General features: G+C 56.0%; 1 protein-coding gene across 3 annotated transcripts in view; it reads left to right on the top strand.

Moving 5' to 3' along the window:
• The window catches only part of GATAD2B (GATA zinc finger domain containing 2B), a 46,070-nt gene that overhangs the window by 16,409 nt on the left and 15,199 nt on the right, over nucleotides 1–14,462 (top strand). For 2 of the 3 annotated variants that reach the window (XM_064475320.1, XM_064475321.1), the window contains exon 2: nucleotides 10,618–10,947. In XM_064475320.1, coding sequence (XP_064331390.1) covers nucleotides 10,619–10,947 — 329 coding nt within the window. In that variant the 5' untranslated portion in view covers nucleotide 10,618. Of the gene's footprint in view, nucleotides 1–1,547; nucleotides 1,572–10,617; nucleotides 10,948–14,462 lie in introns of those variants that run through there. The other variant, XM_064475319.1, reaches the window with a different exon arrangement.

Genomic DNA, 14,462 nt, shown 5'->3' with positions numbered 1-14,462 from the left:
TGGGGCAAAAAAGCAGCTTTTTTTCCCTTCCTCTCCCCCACCCTGAAAATGATTTTACGGGCTCAGGCGTAAGGTCCGTGGCGCTGGATGCGGCAGCCGGGGTTGCCTCCTCCTAATAAATTAACTTTGCTAAAAATGTAAACTTAGGAAGGGAAGACAGGAGAGGGAAAGAAGCACTTTTTCTGCCCAGCGCCTGCTCCCCACCGTTAGCTTCGTACTGTGCAAAACTCGACCTGGCGCTGCAAAACCCGGGGCTGCTCCGAGCCGGACAGCGGCGATTTGGGGTCTCGGGGTGGGGGGGTGGGACGGGGACGGGGTTACATTTCACGAGCCGGGCAGTCATTCCGCTCCCCCACCCCCCCCCAGCCCCCGCTGCTGCCACGGGCGTTTCATCCAGCGAGACGGAGTCGATTTGGAAGTTGGGATGTGTCCGCACCGACCCCGGCGCTCTTAGAATCACAGCCAAATATTTTGTCCGTTCGTTTATTCATTTGCTTTCTCGACGGGGCTCTGGTTTGTCGGGGAGAGGCGAAGGAAGCCGGGTGGGGAGCAGGGGCTGTCGGCGGGGGGGACGGACACACGCCGGTGTCTCCCGTCGCTCGGAGCCGGGGATGGGAAGGGGAAACAGCAGAACTGTTTAACGAGTTTGCGCCGAAACGACCGTAAGAATTTACGGTCTGCTGCAACCAAGAGACAGCTCCCCGATCCTGTCGAAAACTAGCCTCACGGTTTGTCTTCTAAAATATTTTCTTTGTCTTATTTTTTTTTCCCTTCCCCTCTCGTGCATCCGGACGGCAGGGAGAAGCCTTGCTTAAGCCCCCAATTTATGAATAACTCTCCTTTTACGCTCGGTGAATATTTTTTTAAAGACTCTGTCAGCTATTTTCTCTTTGTTAAGGCTGTATTTAGGGCTGTGTGTTTCTTTAAAGCCTCGTGCACGTTCTGCTCTTGATAAAATCTCCGCGACGGGCCCTACATATTTTCTTTCTTACCTGCATAAAAATTCCTCCACAGGGCTGTAGCGTAGTATTTCTCTTTGCGGCTCACGGAATAATCCGAGCCCAGCGTAGTATTTCTTGACAACTTACAATCTGTAGCATCAGGATTCAAAGAGCGGCACGTTTTTATTCGATAGTGGGGTTTGGGTGGTTTCCCCCCCCCACCCTTTGCATCAGTGTTCTTGCAGATCTCTCTTCAGACTGCCGAGCCGTTAAGTCATAATTACCTTTTTAGGTTATTATCCTTTTTATAGTATTGTATGGAAATGCTCGTCTTGGGAGCCAGCCATTTTGTGTGTGCTGTGTTGAAATGCATTTTACGACGTAGATGTTGGTTTGTATTCAGCCTAGATGGAAGCGAAGACGTCGGAGCGGTGCGTGTGCCGGGCTCTCGGCAGCCCCTAGACACGCGATTTCATCCCACGGCGCCGGCGGGCTCCGGACGAGGAGCCAAACCCTGCGAAACCCGCCGTTCGCCCACGGGCTCGGCGCGTTTTTAAGCGCGTGAGGGGAATCGCGCGATTCGGGGGGTGCAAAAGCGGCTTTTGAACAGCGAGAGCGGAGCATGTTCAGGTAAGTTGGACCTCGCCTCCTCAGCGCACACAAATGCCATTTCTGCTCCCTGAGCCCAGCAGAACGGGGCTTTAAACAGCTTTTATTCCCCCGGCGTAACAGTTTTTAGTATCAAAATTACAGCGCGGCTCCTGTCGTTTGGAGGAACCAAGACGGTGGCGGAGCTGCTTGGAGCGCCTTCGCCCCAAGCCGGCCGCGGCGCGCGGGGACGCACCCGCCGTTCGGTCCCCGCAAACGTTACGGGGGACGTCGGCGTTCGGCTGCTGGCGCGGGCGCCTGAGTTGCTGAATCTCCTCCGTGCGACCCCGCGTGTTATAAATGCGTTCGTTCTGGTAATCGACCCCTTTGCTGCTTTGAACCAACGCAGCCCCAAATTGCGCGTGAAGGTGCTGGCTTCCCCTCGGGTTTTATTTCATGGGGTGGGTGGGGGGTACCCGCATCGCTTCCGGATCTCTCCTCCCAGCGGGGCTTATTCCTGCTGCAGAGCTGCGGCAAAGACTGGTACGAAGCCTAGGCTGAAGCTGGAAGCAACACTGAGCCGTCGATTTAGGCTGGGTCTGGCGCTCGGGTGGAGGAAGGGCAGCCATCGGCTTCCCTGGATGCTTGCTTGGATGGTTTGCAAGGATAAAAAAAATTCTCAGCTGGGATTTACTGGTGACTGGTGTTACTGGCCATGTGTCGGTGGCTGAAGGATGGCGTCCTTCTAGTTGACGATGGCGACTGAAAACCGTTCCTGCCCGCGTGGGATGCGGGAGATGCTCTCCCCTCCTGGCCCATGTCACGTAGTCCGGGCCGGCGTGGAGATATTTCTGTACGTCTCTCCCTCCCTACCGGGCCGGGAGAAAAAAGCGTCGTCCTTTTCTGCTGGAGCGTCGTTAGGCCGTAGCGGTCCGTGCACGCGATGGACTTTGCTGCGCTTGGGAAGAGTAGAAATTAATCCTTCTAGAAAATAGCCCTTCTCTGAGGGTTTAGGATGCTTCTGGTCTCCTGAGGCTGCTGCAGATGCCCGTCTATCCGCATTCGGTTCTTGCTTCTCGGTGGACGGCGCTGGCACTCGCCCTTCACCGCTGCTCCCCGCCCAAACTCTGCTGAAAACCTTCGCGAAGGACTGTACGATCCCGTCCCTCATTCGAGCGCGACCAGCTTGCTTTTAGTACAGCTCTTCTTTCTCCGTAAGGCTCTGGCTTAGCGACCTGCTCGTCGCGGGGAGGATTTTCTCTCTTACAGGCGTATCCACGTGTGTGCAGGACATACACGTGCTGTCTCTCCCGCAGAATTTTTGGTGTCTGTCATCGCGTGGTCATGCTGTGACGTGGAGCGGGGTCAGTACTACGCCGTCGTGAACAGCCTGGCTTTCTGTCCGGGTAATCTCTGGAGATGAACTACCCCGAGTGACTTCCTCGCCACCGGTCTCATCCTCGCTGCGAGCGCTGAGCGCCCGGGCAGGCTTTAGCGAGCAGCTGTGAGCTGGGGAGCGCTGCGAGCGCCCTGAACCAGGCAAAGGCCGAAAGATTTGCTTTCGGTGCTTCATCCTCCGCGAAGGAGCTGCCGGGGCGGCGCTGCCTCCTCCGCTGCTCCGGGCTGGCTGACGGCAGCCGGTGTCGCCCCGGAGCTGCGTCGCTTTAAGCAGCGGGTACGGGCAGGGTTATAATGGTGATGTTTTACCTGGACGGCAAAGAAACAAGAAATAAATGCGCCATCTGCGCACGGAGCGCATCCCTTTGCTCTGTGCGCAGGTACCCGGAGGCGCTGCCTGGCCTGTGGCGCGCGGCGTGTCCTCGCCCTTCTCCTCCGAGGAAGACGAGGGGCTTTGCAAGGAGCAGAGCAGGCACCGGCTCTGGTTTGTCCTTTTATTTTCCTCTCACGCTCCCATGGAGGCAGGAACCAGGGCTGTCAGCTGCCTCTGCGCAGCATCTCTGCTCGTAGCAACTCCTTGTGCTGCTGGAGCCGAGATGCGGAAAGAGACTGGTTGTTACTGGGCAGGATGGGACTGGGGAGACCTTGTGTCACTGGAACCACGTGGCTGGGGGAAGACTCTCTCAGAGATCTGTTGTAGAGTCCGTCTCGCCTTGGACGCTTGTGACGGCGGCCGGTATAAACAGCTTCGCAGGAAGGCAGGAGTAGGGTTGCCAGGAGGATTTTGGAGGACGCTGCAAAAAGTTCTAGCCCCGGATGGTTTGGAGAGAAGGTGGATCACAGATCCCTCGTGGCAGAGCATCCGGAGTGGAGGAAAAGAGGAGACTTTGCTTTTGCCCGGCCGGGGATGGAGCTTCGGAGCGTGTCCCATCTCTGCTGCTCCACGCGTGGTGTGGTTGATGCTGCCCGGAAAGCTCCAGCCTGGGAGCTGGAGGAAGCCTCCGACAGCGGTGGCGTGACTTGTGGATGTCGTGGCCTTGGCCTCGGGCGCCTCGCTCGGACTCCTGTGAGAAAGGAGAAGCGTAGGTTGTGTCCAGGTCGCAGCCAGAGGTAGAAATTGGAGGATTTCTGCCTTGTTTCTTCTCACCTGCAGCCTTCCTCTTGGCTCCGGGGAGTTTTGTTGAGTGTCTGCTGGTTTCTTTTGTAAGACACTTCCATCTGGGTACTGCTGGTTCGCGGCGGGCAGGTAGGATGGCACGTTATCTCGCGCTGCCTTTCAGCTTTGCTCCGGGTCAACCCATCGACTAGTTCTGGAGGGTCTGAGGCCGGGAATAACAGCTGGACGATGCCGTTGGTCGCGTAGGAGTCGAGGAAGACGAAAATATGGGATAAGGCAATGGAGGAACCCTAAAAGAAAGCCAGGGACGGGGTTGTAACCTCCCGGAGCTTCTCAAGCAACTCGAGCTGAAATTAACTTCTGCTGATGCTGCCAGATTTTGGTTGCTTGGTCCCACCTTTATCAGGTAAATCTCAGAAGGATATTTATCTGTACAGGCTGCGCGTTAGGAACCGGCTGTATCTAGTCCCTGGATATACTTGCTTCTCCAGTATAACATTCATTTTTTTGGCCCAACTCACTTTTTAAAATAGTTGCGTTGTTTTGTTGTTTCTGTTGATTTTTTTTCTTTTCCCCCCCTTGCGGGTGCTGTATCAAATATAAATGGAAAACTGGGCTGCTGCTTTGTTTGTCTGGGAACGGCAAACCTGTCTTTCGAGCACCGGAGAAGCGAAACCGCCTAAAGCTAAAGGAACATATAGAGGAGCACATGATGCTGAAGCTGCTGAAGGCAGCGTCGGCACAGACGGGCACCGGGCTGCGATGCCCTTGCGTTTCCGCATGCAACGACGTGCCCGTGGTGTCGTCCGCGGGCGCGGGGACGGTGTGAAGCGAAAATGAAGGTGAGCCTCGAAACCAGTGACGCTGGAAATGCGTGGTTCAAACTGGAGGGGCTGCGGGGAAGGGGGAGCTCTTGTGCTTATAAACTGGGAGGGGGCGGGGGGACTGGCTGGTGCTGGCGTGGAGAAAGAGGTTTGGAGCTCACCTGGGTGGCGGCGATGTTCGGCGGCTGCTGGAACGTCGGATTTGGGGACCCGAAGCCTTTGGGAAGAGCGTCTGTGCACCAAGCAACTGCACGTGTCTGTTTATATCGGGGAATTACCGTCGGCAGCGCCCAAGGACGACGCTCCCATCGCAGCTGGGTGCTGCGGGTTCTCCAGCTCGGCCGCACAAGTTTTGCTGGGATTCCTAGAAGGCATTTTTCCTCCCAACATCACAAGGGGGAAGATGTGGCCGTTTGGTCTCGCTGATGATGCTGCGTTTCATCTCTCGGACCGCCCCGCGTCCCTGCGTCACTGGGGCTGAGCAGGGTGTCCCCTCTCCTGGCCTCCTTCTCCCTTGGGAGCGTCTTCAGTGTCGGCTCTAAACTGACACGAGGTTTTGGGGGTTTTTTAGGTAGTCAGGAAGCCTCGCTCACCTCCAGAGCTGCAACTGGAGATAATTACAGTCTGTATCAAGTGAGAAACAAAACGTGTTTTCTAGCTCTCTTGTTTTCCCCTGGGGGTTTTTGCCACCATTTGAGAATGTTGTTTCAATTTTTTTTTTTTTTTTAAATAAAGTTCCTTAGGGAAGCGAGAGGGAGAGCCTGCTTCCTGGGATCTGCCAGCTCTCCGGGAGCGGTTTGCCGGAGGGAGGCGAGTCAGGTTTGCGATGCCGTGTTGGTGAAGATGTGCCGCCGTGCCTGTTGCCTCCCGTCCTTCAGGTGTGACTCGAGCACACCCGCGTTGTCTGGCGCGGCTGAGCGGCGTCGCTCAGCGTGCACCCATTTAACGCGGTCCTGTTGCTGTCTGATTAACGAGGCTGGTTTCTTCTGAAAAGTGGCTAAAATTCAGGGCGGGAGGGGAAAAAAATCTGCTCTTGGTTAGTTTATAATCCCAGATTGCTGATAAAAAGATGCTCCACATCCAGTCCTTGTTCACGAGTCAAACCGGAGAGGTTTAATCTCTGCTTTTCCTTTGGTTACCGTGACACAGAGCAGGGCCGGTGCTGAAGCTCCTGACCTTCAGACTCACGGCATAGCCCGCGGTTGAAAGAGTTCCTGCTCTTTTCTGCTAATTTTTGGATGGAGCTGTGTGCTCACCCCTGGCTTGCCCAGTTCTGCACTCGAGGTGCTCTGGAAACTCCCAGGGCTCCCAGTTAAGCTGCAGTTTTTTCCCCTCCCTTTCCCCCTCCTCGCAGCTGAGTGTTAACGCTGAAGGGCCCCATTCAATAAAGAATCTGAAGCCTAATTTAATTTTTATTGAATCTGGCTGAAAGCGTGTGCTCCTCACCAAGCCTGGAAAGCCTCCTCTTGAAAGGATTAAATAGTTGTGGTACCTGTTTCTGATAACAGTGCTTTTGATTTGTTTCTAGTACCGAAGCCACTTATGTTAAGGGGGAGGGCATTTTGAAACCCTTCAGATACCATCTACTCGCGTCTCTGCAAGCAGGGGTTTCATTCATGGTCTGCTCAGTCCTTCCCTCCCGCAGCAAGTGGATGTGTTAAATGATGCTGCCGAAATCCTGCTGCCTGGTGGCCGTCGGCTCTCGGAGGCTGGCGTGTTGTTTTCCTCGGTGTTTGTTGGCCAAGACCTCGATTTCCTACCTGGTGTGTTCCTCTTCTGCGTCCCGAGACGGCGCTCCCTTAACTTCCCAAAGGACAAACTGCTCATCCTTTGGTCCTGTGCTAGCGGGTGGTGGCAAAGCTGGAGAATCACAGGGACGCCGTTGTGCTCGGTGACGTGGTACGGCTCTCGTGATGGAGCAAGATGGGTCTGTGTAGGTGAGGGACACCCAAAACCCCACTTTGGTGATGGGACGGGAGGTCTCTGGGCTTCCTGCAGGGAAGGGGAGGCAGAGTGAGACCTTCCGTCTTGCAGAGAGGCTGAGCAAAAGGTTTGTTCTCCCTTCATACTGCCGCTGCGTCCCCTTTGTGGTCTCGGTGGTGGCGGTGGACCCTGCCTGCTGCCGACTCCATCACTGGGTGCAGATCCTGCCGGCGCCGCCGGCACTGGCTTTGTTTCATGCTCCGACTCTGATCCGAGCACGGAGATCATAGAATCACAGAATGCCCTGAGCTGGAAGGGACCTGCAAGGACCATCGAGCCCAGCTCCCGTCCCTGCACAGGACACCCCAAATTCACACCGTGTCTCTGAGGGCCTTGTCCAAGTGCTTCTGGAACATCGCCAGGCTGGTGCCGTGATGCCTCCCTGGGGAGCCTGTGCCAGGGCTCCACCACCCTCTGGGGGAAGGACCTTTCCCTAATGCCCAGCCTAACCCTCCCCTGGCACATCTCCCTGCCGTTCCCTCGGGGCCTGGCGTTGGGCACCAGAGAGCAGAGACCAGCCCTGCCCCTCCTCCTGCCCTCGGGAGGGGGCTGCAGAGCGCCATGAGGCTGCCCTCGGCCCCCTCTGCTCCAGCTGAACAAACCCAGGGACTCCAGCCGCCCCTCGTACCGTTTCCCCTCTAAACCCTTTCCCAGCTCCGTGGCCTCCTCGGGACACTCTCCAGTAGCTTTATATCCTTAACGTCCTGCGGCGCCCAACCCTGCCCACAGCGCTCGGGGTGAGGCCGCCCCAGCACGGGGCAGAGCGGGACAATCCCCCCTCACCCGGCTGCGATGCAGGGCTCGGTGCCCCCCAGGGCACGGCTGGCCCTCGGGGCTGCCAGGGCACGCTGGGGGCTCGTGTTCAGCCTGCCGTCGGCCAGAGCCCCCGGGTCCCCGCAGAGCTGCTCCCCAGCCCCTCGCGCCCCAGGCTGCCTGTACAGCCAGGGCTGCCGCGCCCCAGGGGCAACACCCGGCGCTTGTCCTTGTTAAACTCCGTGCGGCTGGTGACTGCCCAGCTCTGCGGCCGGCCCAGAATACTCTCCCCATCGCCTGCGCCCCTGCAGATGGGCCTTTACGCTTCCTTCTGCTCGCAGGTGCGCAGAGGCAGCCCAGCTCCAAACCAGCAGTTACTGGCACGCAATTTCTTCCCCTCTCCCCTGTAGCAGTTTGAAGGGACAGCGGCGGCCGCAGGTCTTTAAAGGAAACGTACAACTCCGCTCGCATTTCATGGCGGCGCTTTGCCTTGCTAAAATAACTGCCTGCGAAGGGGTACGGCTCGGTCTGAAACCTCACCAGAGCCCAGCAACTCCCCCTTTGGGTACATTGCTTTTTTCTTATCCATCATGGCTTCGCTGGACGCGGCACCTTGAGGTGCAGGTGCCACCTTTCATATATTTTAAAACCGGTGAATTTTTACGACCTTCTGATGGTTTTCCTCGCGCAGGTACATCTCGCTACCCTTCTGAAGGCCACAGGAAGACCGCTGCGCGCTCAGGAAGCCTGAACCTCCTTCGTGCGCTCTAGTATCGTTTTATTTTTCTACTTGCCACCGATATTCCAGCTGCGTTTGTCTTGGGTGTCAGAACACACGATGTGAAATATCCACGTGCGTGAAGCAGCACGAGGCTTTTCAGTACCGAGAGATAATTCAGTGAAATCGCTTCAGATTGCTTATCAGTCACGGTGGCACCAGCTCTCCTGCGCTCGGCGTGTGTTGTTTTGGGGTTGTTTTTTTTTTAAGCGATATATTCACGCATCAACGTGGAGCTCGTTTCATAGGGATGAAGCAGCTTCCCAGTAGGGAAGAACCTGCAGGATGACTTGGCCGCGCCGCGGGGGGGTACCACTACCTAGGGATGCTTTTTTAACGTGTCCTCAAGCAAACGCTGACGTGTCGGCTGGTTAGAAAGTGCCTGTGCGCCCTCCCCGTGCGTCACCCTTTGTCTGCCGGGTATCTGGACTTCTCCCTCCTCCTCCTCCTCGCTTTCTTTTATCTCCCGAGAGTATGAAGTGGAGGAAGCAGCCGTGGAGGCCCTTTCATGGCTGAGTTAATTGGAGCTCGGCGCTTTCCCAGCAGCCGGATCCAGACCGCAGCGCTGGGTGCGGTGAGGCTTCTCGCTATCCCATGGTGTCTTAAATAACCCACCGCCGCTCACAGCTTCAATTTAACCTGGGGTCACTTCTTAGGGATGGGGGTGGAGAGCAGCATTTCATGTGTCTTCCCCGGCCTGCCCGTGCTTGCCTTTCTATATTTGGTTGCCGTAGACGTGCATTTTCCTGCAGAGAGACTAGACTGTCAAGTAGAAAGAGGTCTAAGGTGCTCACCCTGAACGTGGCAGCCTCTTTGAGATGGGGCTGGCCAGAGGCTCGGTCAGACTTCTTTTCTATTGCGTTGCAGATGTGCATTTGTTTCCTTGCTGCCTGCCGCGCCTGCACCCCTTTTTTGGTTTTAAGAGTAAGGTTTCTCTAGCGCGGTTCGTACCCTTGAAACCGTACTGATGCTGTAGTTGAACTTGGGTGACAGCTGTACTTCGTAAGATGTGTAATTAGAGGGGATTTAGAACTGAGCCAGAACAACATTTTCCTGGCAGAAATTTGGCTTGGCGAAGCTTTATCTCGTGAGTGACTTGGAGCCAAGTTTAAGAAGCTCCACCTGAAGCGAGTGTGGAGGAGCGGAGGTGCCCGAGATTCGGCCGCTTTGACCTTGTCTTCCAGACCTTGTTAACGAGCCCCCGCGAGCTGCTGGCGTGCGGCATGACAAAAGTTATCGGTGTTCCTGAGACGGCCACGTTTTAACTCCGACTCCTTCCCTGGTCGTTTGCCCCCCACCCTGGTCTGCGCGTCGGTAGGTGAAGACCTCACCGAGCTGGTCTTTCCTTGTTTTCAGGTGGAGCTCCCGTGGCTTTTTTTGGTTTTGTTTTTTTTTGTTGTTGTAGCTTTTTTTTTTATCAGCCTGGGAGCAGAGGGACGGGGTTGGGATGGGCTCTGTGGCTTCTTCCCCCTTTTTTACTGCATCTGTTTGCCACAGGGCATTTTTGCACCTGGAGGAGAGGCAGGCGGTCGGCCGGGGAAGACGGAGGGTGAGCATGGGTGGGGATGCTCTTGTGCGTGCCTTCATCCTTTGAGCGCGGAGGTGCCTCGCATTCCTCGCTGACTAACAGGGCGGCTTTGCCTGAGAGCGTAGAAAGAGCAGGAAAAACCGTGCGGTAGGGAATTTTCTGTGTTTTGGAAGCTTGCTACCAAGCTTGGCGTGCCCTGGCATTCGTACTGATAGCGGGGGGCTCAAACCGTGCCTCAGGTCCCCTCAAAAAACAAAAGTCCGTGGTACAAAGCCTGACAAAAACTAAGGCTGAGAAGGAGCGAAGCTGCCCTCGTCGTGTCCCTGGATGACTTGAGCATTTTCCAGCTCCCCTTTCTAGTGAATCTTGTCAAAGTCGCAAACCAGGCAGTGTTTTAACGCTGAACAGGGGATTGTGCCCTCGTTCTCAAGGGCTTCGGGGCGCTCTCGCTCATCGGGGTGCGTGCGGTTCCTTCTGCTTGGGAAACCCCCCGCCTGGCTGGTTTAGGATCGGGACTAAAAGCGTGCAGCACTGCTGCCGGCAGGTCACCGCATGCAGGCGCGTGGGAGGCCGGTGCTCCCCGAGGCGGGAGGCTGGGCTCAGAGGTCCCCGCCGGCCCTGGGGGGAGTTAAGCCGGGTCTGCCGCAGCCGTTTTCTGTTTGCCGCGATACTGATTGTGTCCTTATGTCAACCTCTGTTCCCCGCAGGATGGACAGAATGACGGAAGATGCTCTGCGCCTGAACCTCTTGAAACGGAGCTTGGACCAAGCAGATGATCGGGATGACGTCCTGGCAAAGAGGTTGAAAATGGAAGGACATGAGGCGATGGAGCGCCTGAAGATGCTGGCACTGCTGAAGAGGAAAGACCTCTCGGGCATTGAGGTGCCCCACGAGCTCCCGGTGAAACAGGATGGTGTGAAAGTCTATGAAGAAAAGCTGAATGGGAGCCTTAGGCCCCATGGGGATGGCAGGACTGCAGGGAGGCCAGGGAAGGAAAACATTAATGATGAGCCGGTGGATATGAGCGCAAGGAGAAGGTAGGTGCCGAACGACTAGAGTCTGTAGCTTGCCTGTTGTTAATCCTGTGCTCTGCCAGATGTGAGAACCCAAGTCAGAAATTAAATCGACGTTTTGCGGGCCTGGGGGAGTCTTCCCGGTGTCTGCGAGGTGCCTTTGGCTGAACGCCGAGGAGCGGAGCCTGCTCTCCCAGTAGAGTTTCTCTGGAAGGCATTCGGCGCTTTTCTTTCATTGTTTTTGCTTCTGCTGCCCTTCTTATTCCACCCCCAAAAACCAGACAGATTTTGTTTCTTCCTCTATCCATACATTTAGTTTTATAAGCTACAACCGTCGGGGGGGCTGGCAGAGCAGACCCTGCCGGTGCGCGCGAAGGAGGAGGGCTTCCCCTCCAGCCAGGATTTTTTATTAGCACCTACAAAAGCGGCAGCAGAAGTCCTTTATTTAGCTGGAGGCCACATCTGATGCAAGTGGCACGGAGAGTCGCTCTCAGAGCTGAGCCTGGCCGGGCTAGTGCCTCTGCGAGGGAGAAGTAAATGGTTTTCCTGCTGAGCCTGAGAAAGCTCGTGAGAAGCAGTTGCCTGAGCGATCGAGTGCTGGTGAGTCTGTTTTCCAGGAGAAGCCTTGGCGTTCTTTGCGCTCTCTGTATGTGCAGCGCTCACACACCTGATTTTTATCATCGGTGACCTCCGGCAACTCAATTTCCGCAGCCAATACCTGCAGCCAGGTTCCGTGCGCGGGGTGATGGAGGGTCGCACGTGAGAGCCTGTCCCGTGTGCTGCGCAGCCCCGGCACATCCCGCCTCTGTCCGTATTTCGGCTTTCTCGGGAGGAAGAAGGAAACAAATGTTAATGATTTTGATTTTTGGTTTGATTCGGATACCGAGCCAGCGCAGGCTTGGCTAAGGGGCTGAGGAGCAGAATGGAGGAGTCCTGTTTTAATTAGGTGCAAAGTGTTGAGACCTCCCTGTGACGTTTTGGTGGGTGAAAATCTGGCCAGGAGCTGGCAGCAGGCACGTGCAGCCCAGAAAGCCGACCGTCCCCTGGGCTGCCGCCCCAGCAGCGCGGGCAGCAGGGCGAGGGAGGGGGTGCTGCCCCTCTGCCTCGCTCTGTGAGACCCCCCTGCAGCGCCGCCTCCAGCTCGGGGCTCCTCAGCACGGGACAGACACGGGGCTGCTGGAGCGGGGCCAGAGGGGGCCGTGGCGATGCTCCGGGGGCTGGAGCCCCTCTGTGAGGCCAGGCTGGGAGAGCTGGGGTTGTTCAGCCTGGAGAGGAGAAGGCTGCGGCCTTTCAGTACTTATAAGAAAGATGGGGACAGACTTTTTGGTAGGTCCTGTAGCGATAGGACAAGGGGTGATGGCTTTAAACTAAAAGAGGGGAGATTCAGCCTAGGTATACAGAAGAAATGTTTTACAGTGAGGGTGGTGAGACACCGGCACAGAGAGGAGGCCGATGCCCCATCCCTGGCAACATGCAAGATCAGATTGGACGGGGCTCTGAGCAACCTGATCTAGTGGAAGATGCCCTTGCTTGTGGCAGGTGGTTGGACTAGGTGGCCTCTAAAAGTCCCTTCCGACCCAAGCCCTTCTACAAGTCTGTTGTCTGGGTGCTTCAGAAGAATGACTGCGCCTTGCTCAGGAGCCGGGTATTTGCAGTTGAAGCGTTGTTTGAAGGGGGCCGTGGTAATTCCTGTGCAAAGCTGCAGCCTGCAATGACAGGAGCTGCATCCGCGGGCCGGGAGATAAGCGCCTACTGGTTGAGTACGTCTTTACACATGGACGTACGGGAAGTTTGGCTGGTCCGAAGAAGGGCTGAGCGCAGGGTGAGCCCTCGTCGTGGCGGGGAGTGCGTCGCCAGGCTTCTCTTTTCTCACTCTCCCTGTTCATCGGGGAACCGGGATCGTGATTCAGCAAAACCGGGATCGTTCGTCTTTGTTGATGCGTCATATCGGGGTCTTTTTGTGTTGGTGGTGGCTTTGGGATAGCGATGGGGTGCTGCGTGCGCTTCGGCGGGGCTCCTGTCCCAGCGGGGGCGGGTGAGTGATGGTGATGGACGGGGGATTTGAAGGCAGGGGATGTCAACGCTTCAGACCTCTTCTGGGTGCTGTCACTATAGTAAATGCTAGATTAATGCCTTCAGAGGCACTTTCTGATCTGTCACACCCTGGCTTGCAGAGAGCATCAGAAGTGGTGGACAGAGCTGGAGTGCGGAGGTGGGGAAGAAAAAACCCACCCAGATTATTTTTCTTTAATGACAATATATGTGGTTTAAATCTGACTGGTCACCTCTGCTGATGGTTCAGCCTCCCGTGAAATCCAAAGTACTGCATGTGGTGAGGCAGAGGCACTATTATTGTGTGTTACTGGGTTTTACCTGCGCTCGTGGGAGCGTTCGGGTACGAGCAACGCCCTTTTTAGGTGCCCGGGGTTTACTTGTGTCCTCCTCCAAGTGCATCATTGTGGGGTTGCACCTCTGAAAAGTGCAGTTCTCCCAAAGAGCCCTGTGGGGGTGAGACAACACAGGTAATATTCAGCCGCTTGGCAACAGGGTTTCAGCTCTGGAGGTGTTAGATGCTGTAGGAATAACCATGGCTCTGGGTAAGTTACTGTGAAGGTTGTCTTCTCCCCGAAAAGCTGGGAGGCGAGTGTCGGGCGCTGCGGAGGGCAGCCCGCTCGGCTGAGTCGCTGGAATATGGTGCAAGACACAGGGAATCCAGTCAGGTACCAGCATCGGATGCAGAGACTTGAATCACCGTGACTGAAAAGAAATCGGCCCTAGAAAGAGGTAGAAAAATTCTGCTGTGAGTTCTGAGTGCCAGAAACGTCTCTAGCAAGAGGAATAAGGGTGGGAGTGTTCGGTTTTCCTAACCAGCAGATAAGGAGCACTGATCTGGAGTTTGCCTGGGATGGTGCTCCACGTCTTCCCACCCCTGCCAGCCTCCCGCGCCACCGGCGGAGCTCTTCCTCCAGTAGTTTTGCTGTAATTATGCTCTTCCCTTGACAAAAGTAAATAAAACAACCCTGACATATTCAGCAACTCTTTGCAGGTGGCCCTCTTCTCCCCTGTCTGGTTTTCATGCTGGCTTTACTTTCTTCCCCTTGGTGGAATGTAAATAAAATAGCCTGGATGTATCTGGATCCTTGTGCAAAATAATCATCGGCAGCCCTAATGACGGCCCGCGTTTAGGAAAATCCTGAACCAAAATCTGTCGCTTTATTACTCCGGGTGCGCCCGAGATGTGGCCGAGGACGCAAGAGGGGCAAGGAAAGCTGTTGTGCTCGGTGCTTGATTGCCTTCAGTCTCTCTGGTCCGAGAGTTTGCGAAGCTGTTACTCAAAGCAAGTGCATCCAGAGGCTTGCAGCAAAATCAGGGCCCTGGTTTCGGTGCCTGCGGGGTCCGTGCGAGCAGCCCTGAGGTGACGGAGGAAGGGACGGCTCAGCTGAAGCCCTTTATTTTTGACGTGCGATCCGGCGCGTACTGGGGAGCCTCCAATCCAACCACTTGGGCATCGCGGTGTTCCTTGGCGTTTGAAACCCCGT

The sequence above is a fragment of the Phalacrocorax carbo genome, chromosome 28, assembly GCF_963921805.1.
Source record: "Phalacrocorax carbo chromosome 28, bPhaCar2.1, whole genome shotgun sequence".
Lineage (NCBI taxonomy): Eukaryota > Metazoa > Chordata > Aves > Suliformes > Phalacrocoracidae > Phalacrocorax > Phalacrocorax carbo.
This window is presented reverse-complemented; position numbering and strand designations above follow the sequence as displayed.